This window comes from Sapajus apella, unplaced genomic scaffold (genome assembly GCF_009761245.1).
Source record: "Sapajus apella isolate SASKATOON/1434 unplaced genomic scaffold, GSC_monkey_1.0 scaffold22, whole genome shotgun sequence".
Classification (NCBI taxonomy): Eukaryota; Metazoa; Chordata; class Mammalia; order Primates; family Cebidae; genus Sapajus; species Sapajus apella.
In genome coordinates, this window is record NW_022436962.1 from 1,748,233 (window position 1) to 1,762,917 (window position 14,685).

At 34.4% G+C, this 14,685-nt stretch overlaps 1 protein-coding gene across 4 annotated transcripts in view; it reads left to right on the forward strand.

Moving 5' to 3' along the window:
* NEK7 (NIMA related kinase 7) overlaps positions 1 to 14,685 on the forward strand; it is a 150,177-nt gene that overhangs the window by 83,014 nt on the left and 52,478 nt on the right. For 3 of the 4 annotated variants that reach the window (XM_032288634.1, XM_032288635.1, XM_032288636.1), the window contains exons 3-4: positions 1,321 to 1,461; positions 13,354 to 13,416. In XM_032288634.1, the coding sequence (XP_032144525.1) occupies positions 1,321 to 1,461; positions 13,354 to 13,416 (204 nt within the window). The remainder of the gene's footprint in view (positions 1 to 1,320; positions 1,462 to 13,353; positions 13,417 to 14,685) is intronic. The other variant, XM_032288637.1, reaches the window with a different exon arrangement.

Consider the following 14,685-nt stretch of genomic DNA (forward strand, 5'->3'; position numbering starts at 1 on the left):
TCTGCCATAAGTCCAGGATATGGGGTCATCAGCCTTAACAAAGGTTTATTTGAAGGCCGAAGAGTTAACCCTGAGTGTAATATGTTCATGAACCAGTGCTACCTTTGCATTAATAGGTCTTTAATATTCAGTCTTATTAGAGGGTGCAGTGTGCTAGTGTGGCCCCACAGGAATGTCATGTTGGCTTGGAGAGTACAGAGGGGGCTGCGGATGTGCCGAGGGTGGTAAAAGACATGGAGAGCATCAATACTCCAGGAATCTTCAGAAGGCTCAGGCATGTCTAGCTAAAAAAGAGAAGACATAAGGGCATGTGATGGTGAAAATAGGCTCTTTTGTTATATTTTATATAGCTAGAAATGCTAAAGTGAATGTTATCAGGAACTCAAAAGGTCATATTCCAACTTTAGCATAGACAGTGTCTGACTGTAGTAGATGGTCAGTTAGTGTTTACCCCATAACTGCAGATTAAATGAATGAATGAGCCCATGAACAAAAAAGTCAACAAAAGAACTATGGCAGTCAGTAATGTTTATAACCTGAGTTTTGTCTCAAAAATAGGGGTGGCTGCTGTGCCTCTGCCTGTAATCATTTCTCTCATAGCACAGTGAAGAGCCTCTTCCATGTATTGGGGTAAGCTGTTTGGGAGCAGAAAGCATATCTGATTCATCTCTGTTTCCCTAGTAGCCAGCACAGTGCCTGGCACATGGTAAATATCAAAAAATGTTAGTTAAAAAAAGAAATATCTTTTTCCATGTTAAAAAACAAACAACAACAAAAAATATTGTTTAAAATGTAATGATTTGGTAGTAAACTCCCTGCCACTGGACGTATTCTTTGTGAAAGTTAAATAACTGTCAGGAAGTTAAGAAGTGTTTCATGCATTAATTGACAGTTTGGACTAAATGATTATATATTTTTGTAAGGTCCATTTCAACTCAAAGATTCTTTGCAAAAGAAAAGAAATATCAGAGAAATACTAGATTGGGTGAGACAAGTTTATATTCTGTGAACTAAGGACAAGTTACAAGGAGTTCCTATCTAAAATTTCAAACTGTTCATCCCCTGTCTCTATATTCCCCTTACTAGAATATAGTTCTCAGCTTCCTCAGGTGCAGAGATTATTATCTCTTCAGTCTGCTGCTGTATCCTCAGTGTGTAGAACAGTGCCTGGCATGAGTTCGATAAATATTTGTTGTTGAGTGAATGGATGTCTACACACTTACCCTGGGTGTCAGCTACATATATGAAAATGATCAGTGATTGTGTGTATTGTGTGTATACTGTGTGATTGAAAATTTTTCTGACATTTTTAAATTACAGAAGGCCTTACGACCGGATATGGGCTATAACACATTAGCCAACTTTCGAATAGAAAAGAAAATTGGTCGCGGACAATTTAGTGAAGTTTATAGAGCAGCCTGTCTCTTGGATGGAGTACCAGTAGCTTTAAAAAAAGTGCAGGTAAGATGTTTTTAATTATATAAATCAGTGTAAAATTATGCTATGTGAATGATGGATGAGAAAAGTATATCCTGAATGAGTGGGTATGGATAGCCTGAAGTTGAGAACGCTGAGAAAGAATGAGTGTTGTATTTTGAAAGCTAGAATCGAGTGTAGTATGGAGTGGAAATTTTAGATTTAACACAATTTCTAGCCTTTAAAAATTTAGCTGGTATTGAACCTGGAAAAGCTCTCACAACTCTGTATTTTAAGAGGCAGATTTGAGTAATTACCATTACTCTACCTGGACATTTAACTAGATGTTGAATGCTCACTGAAGTTCTACAGCTACAGGCATAGCATTCAGAAACTAGTCACAAAATGTACTGCCTGAAGTTAGTAAATGGCAGTTAAACCATACCAGCAGAAAATGAAAGGAAAATGATGTGAACTTTATTTACTTAGAATTGAAAAAAAAAAATGAGGCGGATAAAATTAGAACATTGATACCCAACTTTAAAATCCTTTATTGTATTTGTGTCATTCTGGAATCAGCTTTGCTCCCTAATCCAGATCCTTTTCTGTCTTCTCAAATTCATTTATCTTGCTCCAGCTCCTCTTTCCAAGTCCTGCCCTAGCCCTGGAGTCGCAGTCCCACTGAGCTACGCTGGAATGCTCACTTGCCAGAGCCCTGAATGTTTCACTGACCTAATGAGATCCTCTGGCCTAGAAAGTACTTGTCTTTCTGCCTTCCAGTGTATGTGACATCAAACAATGAATCACACAGTAAATCATATACTTTTACTTCCCTCTTTCAATTAAGGTAATAGTGATTCTTCACACCTGCTGTAGCCCATCCTGCTTTGCAGCTCTTGTATCTTTTCTCTGCAGAGACCTGTGAAATCTAAATTTTTTTGTATTTTTTTAAACTTCTTAAGCTGATTAGTATACTTGTGACAGCCAGTATAGAGATGAACAGTTTAATTTACATTTAAAAATGAAATATTGATGATTTATAAAAGGTTTTATCTGGTATATGTGTTAGATAGAAACAATAATAGAGATACCTCCATATCCACAAGCCAGCTTAAGACGTAAACATTAAAAATATTTCGACGTGTGTTTGCCACTCCCTTCCCTCAGATTTAATGTTTATCATTCCTTTGTTTTTCTTTATAGTTTTTCCTACATTGGTATGAATTTCTAAAGCAAAGTCTATTATTTACTTTTGCATTTTTTTGAATTTTACATAAATGAAACATTTTATATAAGCATTTTACACACACACACACACACACACACACACACACACACACACACACTTAGAGCTTGCTTTTTTCACATAGCATCATGTTTGAGCAATTAGTGGTGCATGTGCTGTACTTTATCCTTTTTGCTACTGTATAATATTCAGTTGTTCTTGTTGATTGTTGTTTAAGTTGTTTATGGTTATTTGCTATTACAATGCTTCTCTGATATTCTTGTGCCTTTCCTAGTATACACATACAAGAATTTCTCTCTTATTTGTGCTTAAGAATGGAAATGATGAGCCACAGAGGATGCATGTGTACCGCAAGTTAACGCCAAGTTGTTTTCCAAAGTTGCACTGGTGTACGTTTTCACCAGCAGCATATGAGAATTGCAGTCTTCTCTGTTTTAATATGCCATTCAAAACTTAAGAAAACACAATATAGAACGTAGTTATTAGAGTTTGTGAAAGAGATTACTTTTGGAGCGATTATTCCCTTATAAAATAACTCTTTGATTCATTTTTTAAAATGTATTAAATTTCTACTATGATCTCTGAGGACCCAGTGAAATAAAAAAGAAATGTGGTATTATTCTTGCCCTCCAGGGGAAAAAGAACCCATCTAGAACAATTTAATGTTAAACCCTGTGGCATGGGTTCCTGATTGAAATAAGAGTTCACAGAATGGAAATGTCAGTTTGAGCTGCTGGAATTGGTGGAATTGGAACCTAAGCCAGGCTGTAAATGTGAGCCCAGATTGTGGTGAGCTTTGGAGCCAGGCAGAGGAATTTGAACCGTAGGCAATCGAGAGTGCAGTGTGGACTCTCAAGTAGGATAACACTCTTCAAAATCCATTATTTTTAAAACAAAATTACAGGCTCAACATACAGAATAGACTGGAGAGAACAAAGCTGCCAGTCTGCCACAGGTCATCAGGATGGGAGGATGGATGGATTGAGATCCATTTGGAGGTCTCTGGGGATTCTTGGATTCCTTCTCTGATTCTGAGTGTGGAAAAGAGGGCTCAATTCTGTCTCTCGTGATTATTTTTTACATTGCGGAAACTTGTCATTAGAAATAGAAAGAAAGAAGGGCAGAAAGAAAGAATAGAGGAAGGGATGGAAGGAGGAAGAAAAGAGCTCTTGCCTGCATTTTTCTGTGTATTGATTGGAAGTTTGAATACATGTGAGTTAATTTGCACAGTTTTATTTCCAATCAGTATTAATTTTATATTACCCTCTAGATGCTTCTCTTTTTCACTGTGATAAACTTCAAAGTAGGAAGTTAAAGTTTGTCTTGGATTATCCCATTCCTTTTTGCTTTAGTGTTGATATTGTGACATCTTCTAATTTAAACCTAATTGCTTCATAGAAGAGAGAAATGATATTGTGAAGATATTCTTAGCTTATTTATTAGGGAGCAATGCCTTAAACCTTTGTAAGGAGACATATATTTGCATTTTAGACATATTATTGATTCTTGTGACCTATTACACTTGTACTGAACAGGGAAACCCAAGGTTCTTTCTTTTTAAAAAGTAATCTCTGCAGCTTAAAATAAAAAATTGAAAAATACTGCTGACCAGTGCTTTTCCTTTTTGTAGAATGCTAACCCAGCTCTTTAAAAAAAACTCTAAAGAATCAAATATTGAATTTCCTCATGCAACTTGTTATTGTAAGGCTATATTACCTGTCTCAAGAACTGTATTACTATTCCCAGGTCCACTAGATTCCTTCTTGAATACTTTGGTTGAGTTCATAAACTGAAGTATTGGTTTTATTATTCATTTCTCTGCTTATGAATTTTTAATGAGATACTGTCCAGAATCCTCAGCTTAGTTTTCAAGGCCCTTCCCTACTTTATGCCACTCCATTTAGTTTACTTATTCAGGGCCTTTAACAAAGGATGTGCTCAACTCTGGCCACTTTCCTACAGGTTTGCCTGTTACCTGTATTGGAAAGAAGAGTGTGTTCTAAAGGCATGTTACTTCCTGGAAATTATAAAGAGATCTGAGACTCTACAGTATATGGCAACATTAACCAATCTTTTGGAAGATTTACCTGTATCCCATCATGGTTCATTTGCAAAAAAAATAAGATGGTGCCTTAACTAATAGAACAGTTTTGAAATTGTCTGTACCAACTTTGCTTTTCTCTGTTGCCTCCTTCTTCAATGCTTCTATTTCTGCTGATCATTAAATTCATTTCTCTGGTATTTATCGATCATCTAATGTTTATTGGTCAGTGTGTAAGGGTTTTGGAAGATTAGGACGAAGATAATGGGATTCATGTGATTCTAGTGAGGGTACAACAAAGACACCTAAAATAATGAGATAGGCACTGTGATAGGAGCAGGCTTGAGGAGAACAGGTCTGAGGAGGAGCTTAGGAAAGAGGCTCCACAGAGTTTGTGAGCTGGCTCTCAAAAATTAAGTTCTTTGTATTGGAAGATTATCAAAAACTTACTTTGATATGATATATGCAATTTCTATTTTATATATTTTGCTCATTGATTAGAGCTATAGGATTAAAGTTGGTTTTTATTTTATCAATCTGACATAGTGTTATAGTAATGTAAATTTTGGATCTTACTGTTCCTTAGTTCTTAGACAGTTGTTACTCTCATTTTTAAATAATATGTGAGGTATTTTGATCCTTTGTCCATTGATGCTTAATTTCTCTTTGTTTACTCTTAACTTTGTTTCTAGATAACACTATTTTACTGTGTGGCAGACATTGTCAGTGAGAATATTTTTAGGAAGAAAAGCTAAAAAACATACTTTATGTATTTATTATACAAATAAACATAAAGTGATAATATTGTACAGATTCACCTTTTTATTCAGGTGATCTCAAAAAGTCTTCCCCAAAGTATTCTTTGATGTTGAATGCTTTCCTTTTATTTACTTATGTTTGCTAGTTGCTTTAAAGCATTTTTCAAGAAAATAACTTTTTAACTTTTATTGATAAGTTACTTTTTTACCATGTTAATTTTAGATTTTAGATTCTGCATGTTTGCATAAATCTAAATTAGACATGAAATTAGAAATTAGGATTAGATTATCTAATCCTAATTAGAATCTAAATTAGATATATAATTAGAAATTAGGATTATATATGATCAGAAATTTGTGGACAATGGTAGTGCTTCCATAATGCTAGAGTGCTTTTAACATATTTATAACCTCTGTGGCTCTATGTTCAGTCTCTTTTTCAGTGTTCAGTGTGATTAATAAATTTATCTCACAGCTTTTATGAACTTCATCATTTAATCTCTATAAACGTCCTTTCAGTTTCCCAATTGTTATTTGAATGAATGAAAACTAAGCTTTTTTTGTAAGAACAATTCATAAATGACATTTTAAAAAATTACAGGACAATTTAGTAAATTAATATTAGTTTTTACTTGTTAAGGTGGAATAGACTTTTATCTTAAAAATTAAGGCTTTTTAATTTTAATTACTTGTACTTGCAATCTTATTTAAGCATTTCTAAACATATGAGAAACAGAAAATTTCCAATTTTATTGAATGTTTAACATTTTGGGGTTATAATGAATGCTCCTATATAGTATAAATAGATTACTAATGTTAAAGTGTTTAAATAATAAAGTGGACACCACTGAAATAATTTAGTCCTTTGTCCTTTTTTGATGTTCCAGAGTTTCTTTTCTTTTTCATCTTTTGGTACCTTAGGGTTATTAGTATGATAATGCATATTTTCACTGTATGAGTTTATTTTTAAAAAATTTTAATTATAAACTCCTCTAGTGGCCATGCTACATGGATAAATATAACTGAAGCAACTGTTTATATTCTCTGTTGAAGATTTTTATTATGTTCATTTAATGTTTATTGAGGATCTACTATATGGCAGACACTGTACTTGACACTAGGGACACAGTAATTAAATCCAACATGTTTGTGGGGGAAATAGACAAGCAAATAATTGTAGGCAAAAAGGAAATGACCATACTGTGGTATTAGAGACAGACTGGAGGAGAACATTTTAGAGTGTGTAGCAAAGGTCTCTCTGAGGATGTGAAATTTAAGCTGAGGTGGAGGATAAGGAGTCAGTTACCTGAAGAGTAGTGATAGGAAGGTTCTAGCTATAGAACCAGGCGTGGTGTCTCACGCCTATAATCCCAGCACTTCGGGAAGCTGAGGCGGACAAGTCAGTAGGTCAAGAGATCGAGACTATCCTGGCCAACATGGTGACACCCCATCTCTTCCAAAAATACAAAAATTAGCCAGGCATGGTGACACATACCTGTAATCCCAGCTACTTGGGAGGCTGAGGCTGGAGAGTCGCTTGAACCTGGGAGGCGGAGGTTGCAGTGAGCCGAGATCGCACCACTGCATTCCAGCCTGGCGACAAAATGAGACTCTGTCTCAAAAAAAAAAAAGCAAACAGAAAGGCTCTCAACAATGGGACGGATTTAAAGTATACTAAGAGCAAATCCTTGTGATTTTAGTGAATGGAGTGACAGAGAGAAGTAGCATGGGGTTACAGAACTAGATGGGAATCAGATTTTTGAGAGTTTTGTTTGTAGGCCGTGGCGAGAGGTTTATATGTAATTTATATGTTATGTGTTGTTATAAACGTATGAATGGCCTAAACGGGTTTATACAAGTGAGTGATGAAGTCTGATTTTTTTTTAAGATTGCATAGACCACTGTTACTTGCATAGAACATATTATTGTATTCAGTAAACAATAACAATGTCAAATATTGCAAATAATAATATTAACAGTGAATAAGAATCATTATTCATCAGTTCACTTTCCTACTCATATCTCTATAGAACCTGTTGCGTTAGTACCAATAGCACCCTTAAAACTCGCCTCTCCTATTTTCTGTGACTGCACAGGCTTGCTTCTCCTACCTCTCTAGATGTCCTTTTTGTATCCTCCTCAATTGTTCCTCCTTTTTCTACTCCTTTTGTCATATTTCTCACAGTTAAGATAAAGATTTTGTTGTTGTTGTTGCTTCTTCTATACCCATATTCTCACTCATGGCTTCCAGTATACTTCTGTAGAGTGGTTCTTTAATCTGTAGCCTCAGCCCTGACTAAGTTTTGTTGTGCTACAAGTTCTCACAAATCAGAATAAAATATTAATTTATAATAATTTTTCTAATTTTCTAATTTTAAGGAAATCCATTGAACAGAGCTTACTGATGGACTGGAAGTTAGACTAGTATATCTTGGCCTATGGGTTAAAAGGCATTCCTTTGGAAACACAGATTTTTTTCTAGTGATTCAGACAGATACCTAGCTTCATATCATGATTTGCCAGAGATGTAAGGAATTTGCAAGAAAGAAATTGAGCCCTGATCTTTTAATTTCTAGTTCAGACATGTTGATGCCTTAGGATGATGGAGGAGGTTGACAGAAACTGGATTATAAAACTAGGTGCAAAGTTTCTGGCTCTTCATGGACTCACCTTGCTTAAGTTCTGTCCTCTTCCCTACCCCAGCAGAAACCAGTGGAGACACCGGTTAGAATGCCTTTGAATTTAGACAGGAAAGAGCTAGTGGTAGAGGCTTTAATTACTTGGAGATTACTTGGTTCAATGATTGTGATTTCTATATAGAGAGGCCACGGCCCTTCTGCTACAGATTTTCTAACCCCGTCACCCATCTTCTCCCCCTTCAAATAAAAGAGAGAGGCTCTGAAAGGGAAAGTTATTGCCTACCAGTCAGCTAAGAAGAGAACCGGAAATTTGCAGGCTGATAGCAAAAGTACTTCTTATGTGGAGGAGAGATTTAGGGCTCCCTTTCTTCTTCTCTTCCCTACCAACAAAGGTTGAGGAATATCTTTGCAGCAACTGGACAATGTGAACACAGAGACAGAAGCATCATTATACTACCGGGCTCAGAGAGGCAAGAACAGTATGAATAACAGTGGCATCATCCAGGGCAAGATCAGAAGGAGAAGGAATGCAGACCTGCCTCATGGACAACAGAACTACTCATTTTAGAGACTTGGTGCTAGTTCTTTGTTCAGGCTCTGTAAATTGGTGAGGGCCAGGAGGTATTTAGTTAACATTTCCATCTGTGTAACATTTATTTAAAATGAGATATACTGGGTTTCTCAGACTTGCTTACTATATCATTTTAAGTACTTTTCTGCATTTTAAATGGTCTTCTAACAATTTGACACATGTCTTTTTAAGGGCATTTCTCTTAAGTTACTTGAAGGATTCTGTTTTCTTTTTAAGAAATCTATTGTTAACCTTTTCGGTTTCATTAGCTATGAGTAATTTTGGCAAAATTTTAAGATGACAAAAGCAAACCTTTAAAATGATTCAGAGAATACCAAGAATTAATCAGTCATTATTTGCCTAACCACAGCTCATCTCTTGCTCTTACCAAGTATGAGTTTAAAAACCTGAAGAAACTTTGATAGAGCTGAATGAAAATGATACCTCCTGAAGACTTGTTTGTACATATTATATGTAAGATATTCTTAAAAGGCCATATTTTTACCCAAGACATACTGCTTTTTCTTGCTCATAAAATCACCAGACAGCTTGGAATCTTTGTTTGGGAATGACTTAATCTAAAGATTAAGTATTTATTTTTTTCTTGACTTGCTGGCTAAGAGAAAAAGAAAGATAAGATACTTCTGAATTTCGAGTTAAATGTATTTGTAAATGTATTTGGCTCAGAATTTAGTTTTGCTTTAGATGTGTCAACAATGCTTATTTCTCCCTGCATTTGAGGAGTGACTTTTGATATTATTGAAATTTCAGTTAAAAATAAAAGTCAATTGCAGCACTGTTAACAATAGCAAAGACCTGGAACCAACCCAAATGACCATCGAGAATAAACTGGATAAAGAAAATGTGGCACATATAAACCATGGAATACTATGTGGCCATAAAAAATGATGAGTTCGTGTCCTTCATAGGGACATGGATGAATCTGGAAACCATCATTCTCAGAAAACTGACACAAGAACAGAAAATCAAACACCACATGGTATCACTCATATAAGTGTATGTTGAACAATTAGAACACGTAGACACAGGGAGGGGAGCAGCACAAACTGCAGTCAGTTGGGCGGGACTAGGGGAGGGGCAGCGGGGGTGGGAGGGGTAAAATGGGGAAAAATACCAGATACAGGTGAGGAGGGGAGGAAGGCAGCAAACCACCTTGCCATGTATGTACCTATGCAACAATCCTGCATGATCTGCACATGTACCCTGGAACCTAAAGTACAATTTTAAAAAAAAGAAAAAAAAAATTAGTCAGTTTGTAATTGTAAATTAATTTTTATAACTTGAATTAAAGATTTTCTATGTAGCATGTTCCTGTCTTGATATTTTATATCTCGTTATGGTTTCCTAAAATCTTACACATATTATTCATTCTCATCTCACCCACCCTCTGTTGTTCTTTAAAAACGTCGTTCCACATCATAGAGACATTGATTACTGAAAGATTTTATATATATATGTTTTATTTATATGTTATATATATCTCCAAGTTTGTGAGTTTCTTCATTTTAATTACTGGTACTATACGGGCATTATTTTTTCTCTGTCTCCTAAAACAAACAAACAAAATACCAGGAATTCCATCAAGATCTGGGACACAATTTTGTGCTTTCCCGCATATCTTTGAGTTATCTCAAATTCCTTGTAACTAGCATTTCCTGACAATGACATCAGCATTCATGATGTGTCAAGAGTCAGTTATTTATTTATCATGCCATTTTGATTTTAAAGTGCAGGTAGTCTGTGTGTGTGTGTTTCATACCTATAACTAACATCAAGTTCAAATTTTTCGATTTCCATTAGTGTTTGTTTTATGGTTTAACATGTGATATAGTAATCCCTTTTGGGGAATGAATGGCATTTCTATGTGAAATTGCTAGTTGTAAAGCTTATTCCTTTAAGTCAAGAACTTTCAATTGTACTTATTTTTATACATATATATATATTTTTTTTTCCTGAAGGGCATTACGCATTCCTGCTTATATGAATCAGCTAGTGAGAGCCCCACCAACCAGCCATACTCACCCCCGTTAATGTTCTTACATCACTTGATACAAGTAGCACTTACAAGCTGCATGTTAATTTTCTGTGTTGCAGTCTGCATTCTGCATCTGACACTGTACATCTTAAAGGACTGCAAGATGGTTTTCTTATTTGTATCTGTAATAAAATGTGATAGTAAGATGGCATTCAGCATGGATTTTTATATGTAGAAAGCGTGGACATTAACAGTTTCAGGTTGTTAGTACTCAGTACTTATTCATATTAATCATTTATGTATAGCGTAAAAGTATGGTGCTCTTCAAGAGAATTTCAGCAAGGTTTTTTCTTCTTTCCATTAATGGAGTCATATGGTTTGTTCTTTAATACTGGTATTTTTTTTAACCCGTGCCACTGGTGTCCATTTATATCTAACCTATTAGCCCATTTGTTAAAGTTTGATGTATACAACAGCTTCATGTGTGCCAAAACATATCTCATTAGATAGTTTATGCAAGCTTTGTGACAGTGATTTGCCACTCATAGACCTTCCTTTTTTTTCCCCCCTTTTCCTTTCCTTGCTGTGGTTCCATTGCATTCCATTCTGAAATCATGGTAGTTAACGTGAGTTCACTGTGGCTGACATGGTTAGAATTACTGCTAATGAAGAAAAAAGAAGTTAGTATTTTTAATATATGTACCAGCATACATAGTTCTTCTTCTGTTATTTGATTAAGTGGGAGAGACTTTGATGTAATCTAGCCTGTCTCTTTTTGTAAACCATTAACTAAGGTAAGGCTTTATATTTTTTCAAATCGTAACAATATACAGTGCTCAACTGTTTTACATTAAAAGTTGCAGAATGTAAATTTGATGTTTGAAGTTTTCATTAGAAGTAGTAGAAACAAAATAGGAAACTATTTTGATATAATGTTAGTGAAAAAGCATATATATAATTTTATATACTGTTATTTTCACTATGTGAAAAGCACATGTATTTTTACAAGAAATGGAAGGGACTGAGCACAGCTAAAATTCTTTAAGGCAGTGAGTTTATGGGTTTTAGTTCTGTTTTATAATCTTATCTAATATCTTCATTTTTTTGATTTAGAAAAAATCAGAACTTGGTGTATCTTTGGATATTAAGAATGATACCTAGAAAAAGTTGCCTCTTAGAAGCTGTAATTATATGCCCTTAATCTTTATTTACTTTCATGCATTAGATATCTTTTGTTTCTGGCTGGCAGAATCCTATAATTCTTTCAAGGTTCACCTCTAATGTTACCCCCTCCCTACATGAGAGGAATTCCTTCCGTAGGTTTCTAATACTACACTTTGCACATGCATATATTTTAATACTTATTAGATAGTTGAGTATGCATTAGATTTCATAACAGCCTGGCTAATTGCGAAAACGCTGACTGTGGAGCTAGAACAATATGGCTTCAAGTCCTAATTCTGTCCCTTACTAGTTTTATGATCATAAGCATATTATTTAATCTTTTTGAGCCTTAATCCTCATCTTGACATCGGGACCATTACTATCTATTTTATAAGATTGCAAGGAAGTTTAAACATCATATGTAAAGAGGCCAACCCTCTCTGGTAGGTGTCTAATAACTACTTGTTTAATTAAAAAGACTTGGATTCTGTCACTCCTTTCACATTGTACCTTCTTTTCCTGGAATGTTGGCTGGCTGAATCAGGAAGACTTGATCAAGCTGATGACTAAAAATGTCATTAATTTTTTTATTTATTATGTAATCAGTGTTTTAATCAGCTTGCAGTATTGACTTAGTTTTGTGTATATGTGTACAGTCTCTAAGATATCTTTTTAGTGTTATTTTCCACACGCTTAGAACGTTGAGGATTTGTGTTTTCAGAGACACATGAAATATCTTTTTGATTGTATTATTTATTTTTATGTTTTTAACAATAGTTAATATTTTTCAAACTTTTTTTCATTGTCTTTCCCCCAAGCTGCCTTTTTAGACATGTTTTCCTAATTACCTCCACCCATGAAATTTTAATACCGCAAATACCGTATATCTATTTATTTGCGGTACTGTATGTGTATCTATGCTTTATACTTAATAGCGTAAAATTTTGTCACCCTTCTCCTCAAAGGACCATTTTTCACCCCCTTGGAATAATACCACCCTTGTCAAGAATGCATACTTCAGACCTTTTAGACATGATCTGGTGGAACAGATGAATGGTTCAGTGCTTGGGTTCTAGTTGGATAAGAATGAATTCTACTTGCTCTGTTGATTAGCTGTGTGACCTTTTGTCAGTCTCTTAACTTTCTAAAGCTTCTCTTCTTCTGTAACATGGGAATACTACTATTATCATCCTCATAAGGTTGTGCAGTATATCTAGCATATATTGATTGCTCATCATATATTAGCCATTACTTTATCATCTTAATAATCACAACTTTAATTTTGTTTACTGGAGCTTAAGACCTACTCAGGGTTATCTAACTTCTCTTTATCCATTTTTAAATTTTGACTGCCAAAAATATAAGCATTGTTGGTAACATAAGATGCCTACAGACCTCCATAATCAGAAAGAAAATTCCTTAGTGTACATATAATTACATGTAGAGTATTAAAAATGAATTTACATGATAGCTTGAACCATAGGTTATCATTTTATTAAATAATTCTGGGTTCTATTTTTAGATATTTGATTTAATGGATGCCAAAGCACGTGCTGATTGTATCAAAGAAATAGATCTTCTTAAGGTAAATAACAAACTGTTGACTATTTTGAACATATCTGGACATGGTGATAAAAGTGATTTACTAAAACATCACACTTAAACACAAAAAGATTTTTAAGATGCTACACTGATTTCAGGTAATGTTATGTAAGGTTGAATCTCAGTATACTGAAGAATGTAATTATTTTTTGGATTTATTGTTAAACAATGTGATCAGAACGTTTGGTAGGATCAGCTTTTGTTTCTCATTTCAAACTAGGAAATAGATAAAATGGGCATAAAACATTGAAGAATTTTTTTTCTTGATCACCGCAACAAGACATATTCTAACGGTTAAGTAATATAAATACAAATGAGTATTATCTCCACATGTATTATATTGAGAATGTGGACTAATCCAAATGGTTCACATGCATCTTCTAATGTTTCAAAACCTTTTTCCAGATTTAGAGAGAATGCATATAGAGTATGCCAGGAATTAGCTTTTTAGTTTCTCATCCACTAAGAATATCACTGAGATTTCAGTTATTTTTGCACTGATTCTTTTCTAGTGAAGTTTCTTTTGAGAAATGCCATGGCTTATGTTGTATTTTTAGCTTTTAGCTAAGACTTGGTTGTTTTTTTAATGCTGTCCATTTGTGTTAGTGCCTAAGATGAACCAGATTTACAGAAAGGAAAAGAGTAAGGTCAAAATAAACTGTGTTTTCTGACTGTTTTGTTAATTGTAGTTATTTCCTGGCACGTGAAGTAGCTGGCTTAAATATATAAACTTTTGCTGTAGAAATAGCATGTCATCCTAGGAAATTTGGGGAGAAAACTTTAGGTTGGAGAAAGTTACCCATACGTCCTACATAATTTCTCTGAGAAACAATTCATCTTGTATTAATGTGTTTAAAGATTGAACAAAAAGATTGTAAATGAGTAGGGACTGATACATATATTTATATAGGGAAAAATTTTTCTTAGGGATGATTTTATGAATTGGCTCACATAAATAAGTCTTGTATGCTTATATTATTTGATATAAAAGCAATAGGTAGATATAGCATAGTAGATACCAACTGTGTTTTGTCTACTAGCTGGAGTTATTCTAGGACCAGCTGTAACTTCAAAGTAGGAGTAAAAAGATCTTCATTTATCACTGAGTGTTCCTAAATGAAAGTTCTCATTTTGAAGGATGTAATTTTTAGCAGTTGGTGACCTAATTCTGTCATTTACTTCTTGCATCTGTTGATACGCTTATTGGGCATAGCGGTACTTTTAAATTAAGATTTAAGTATAAAATATATTC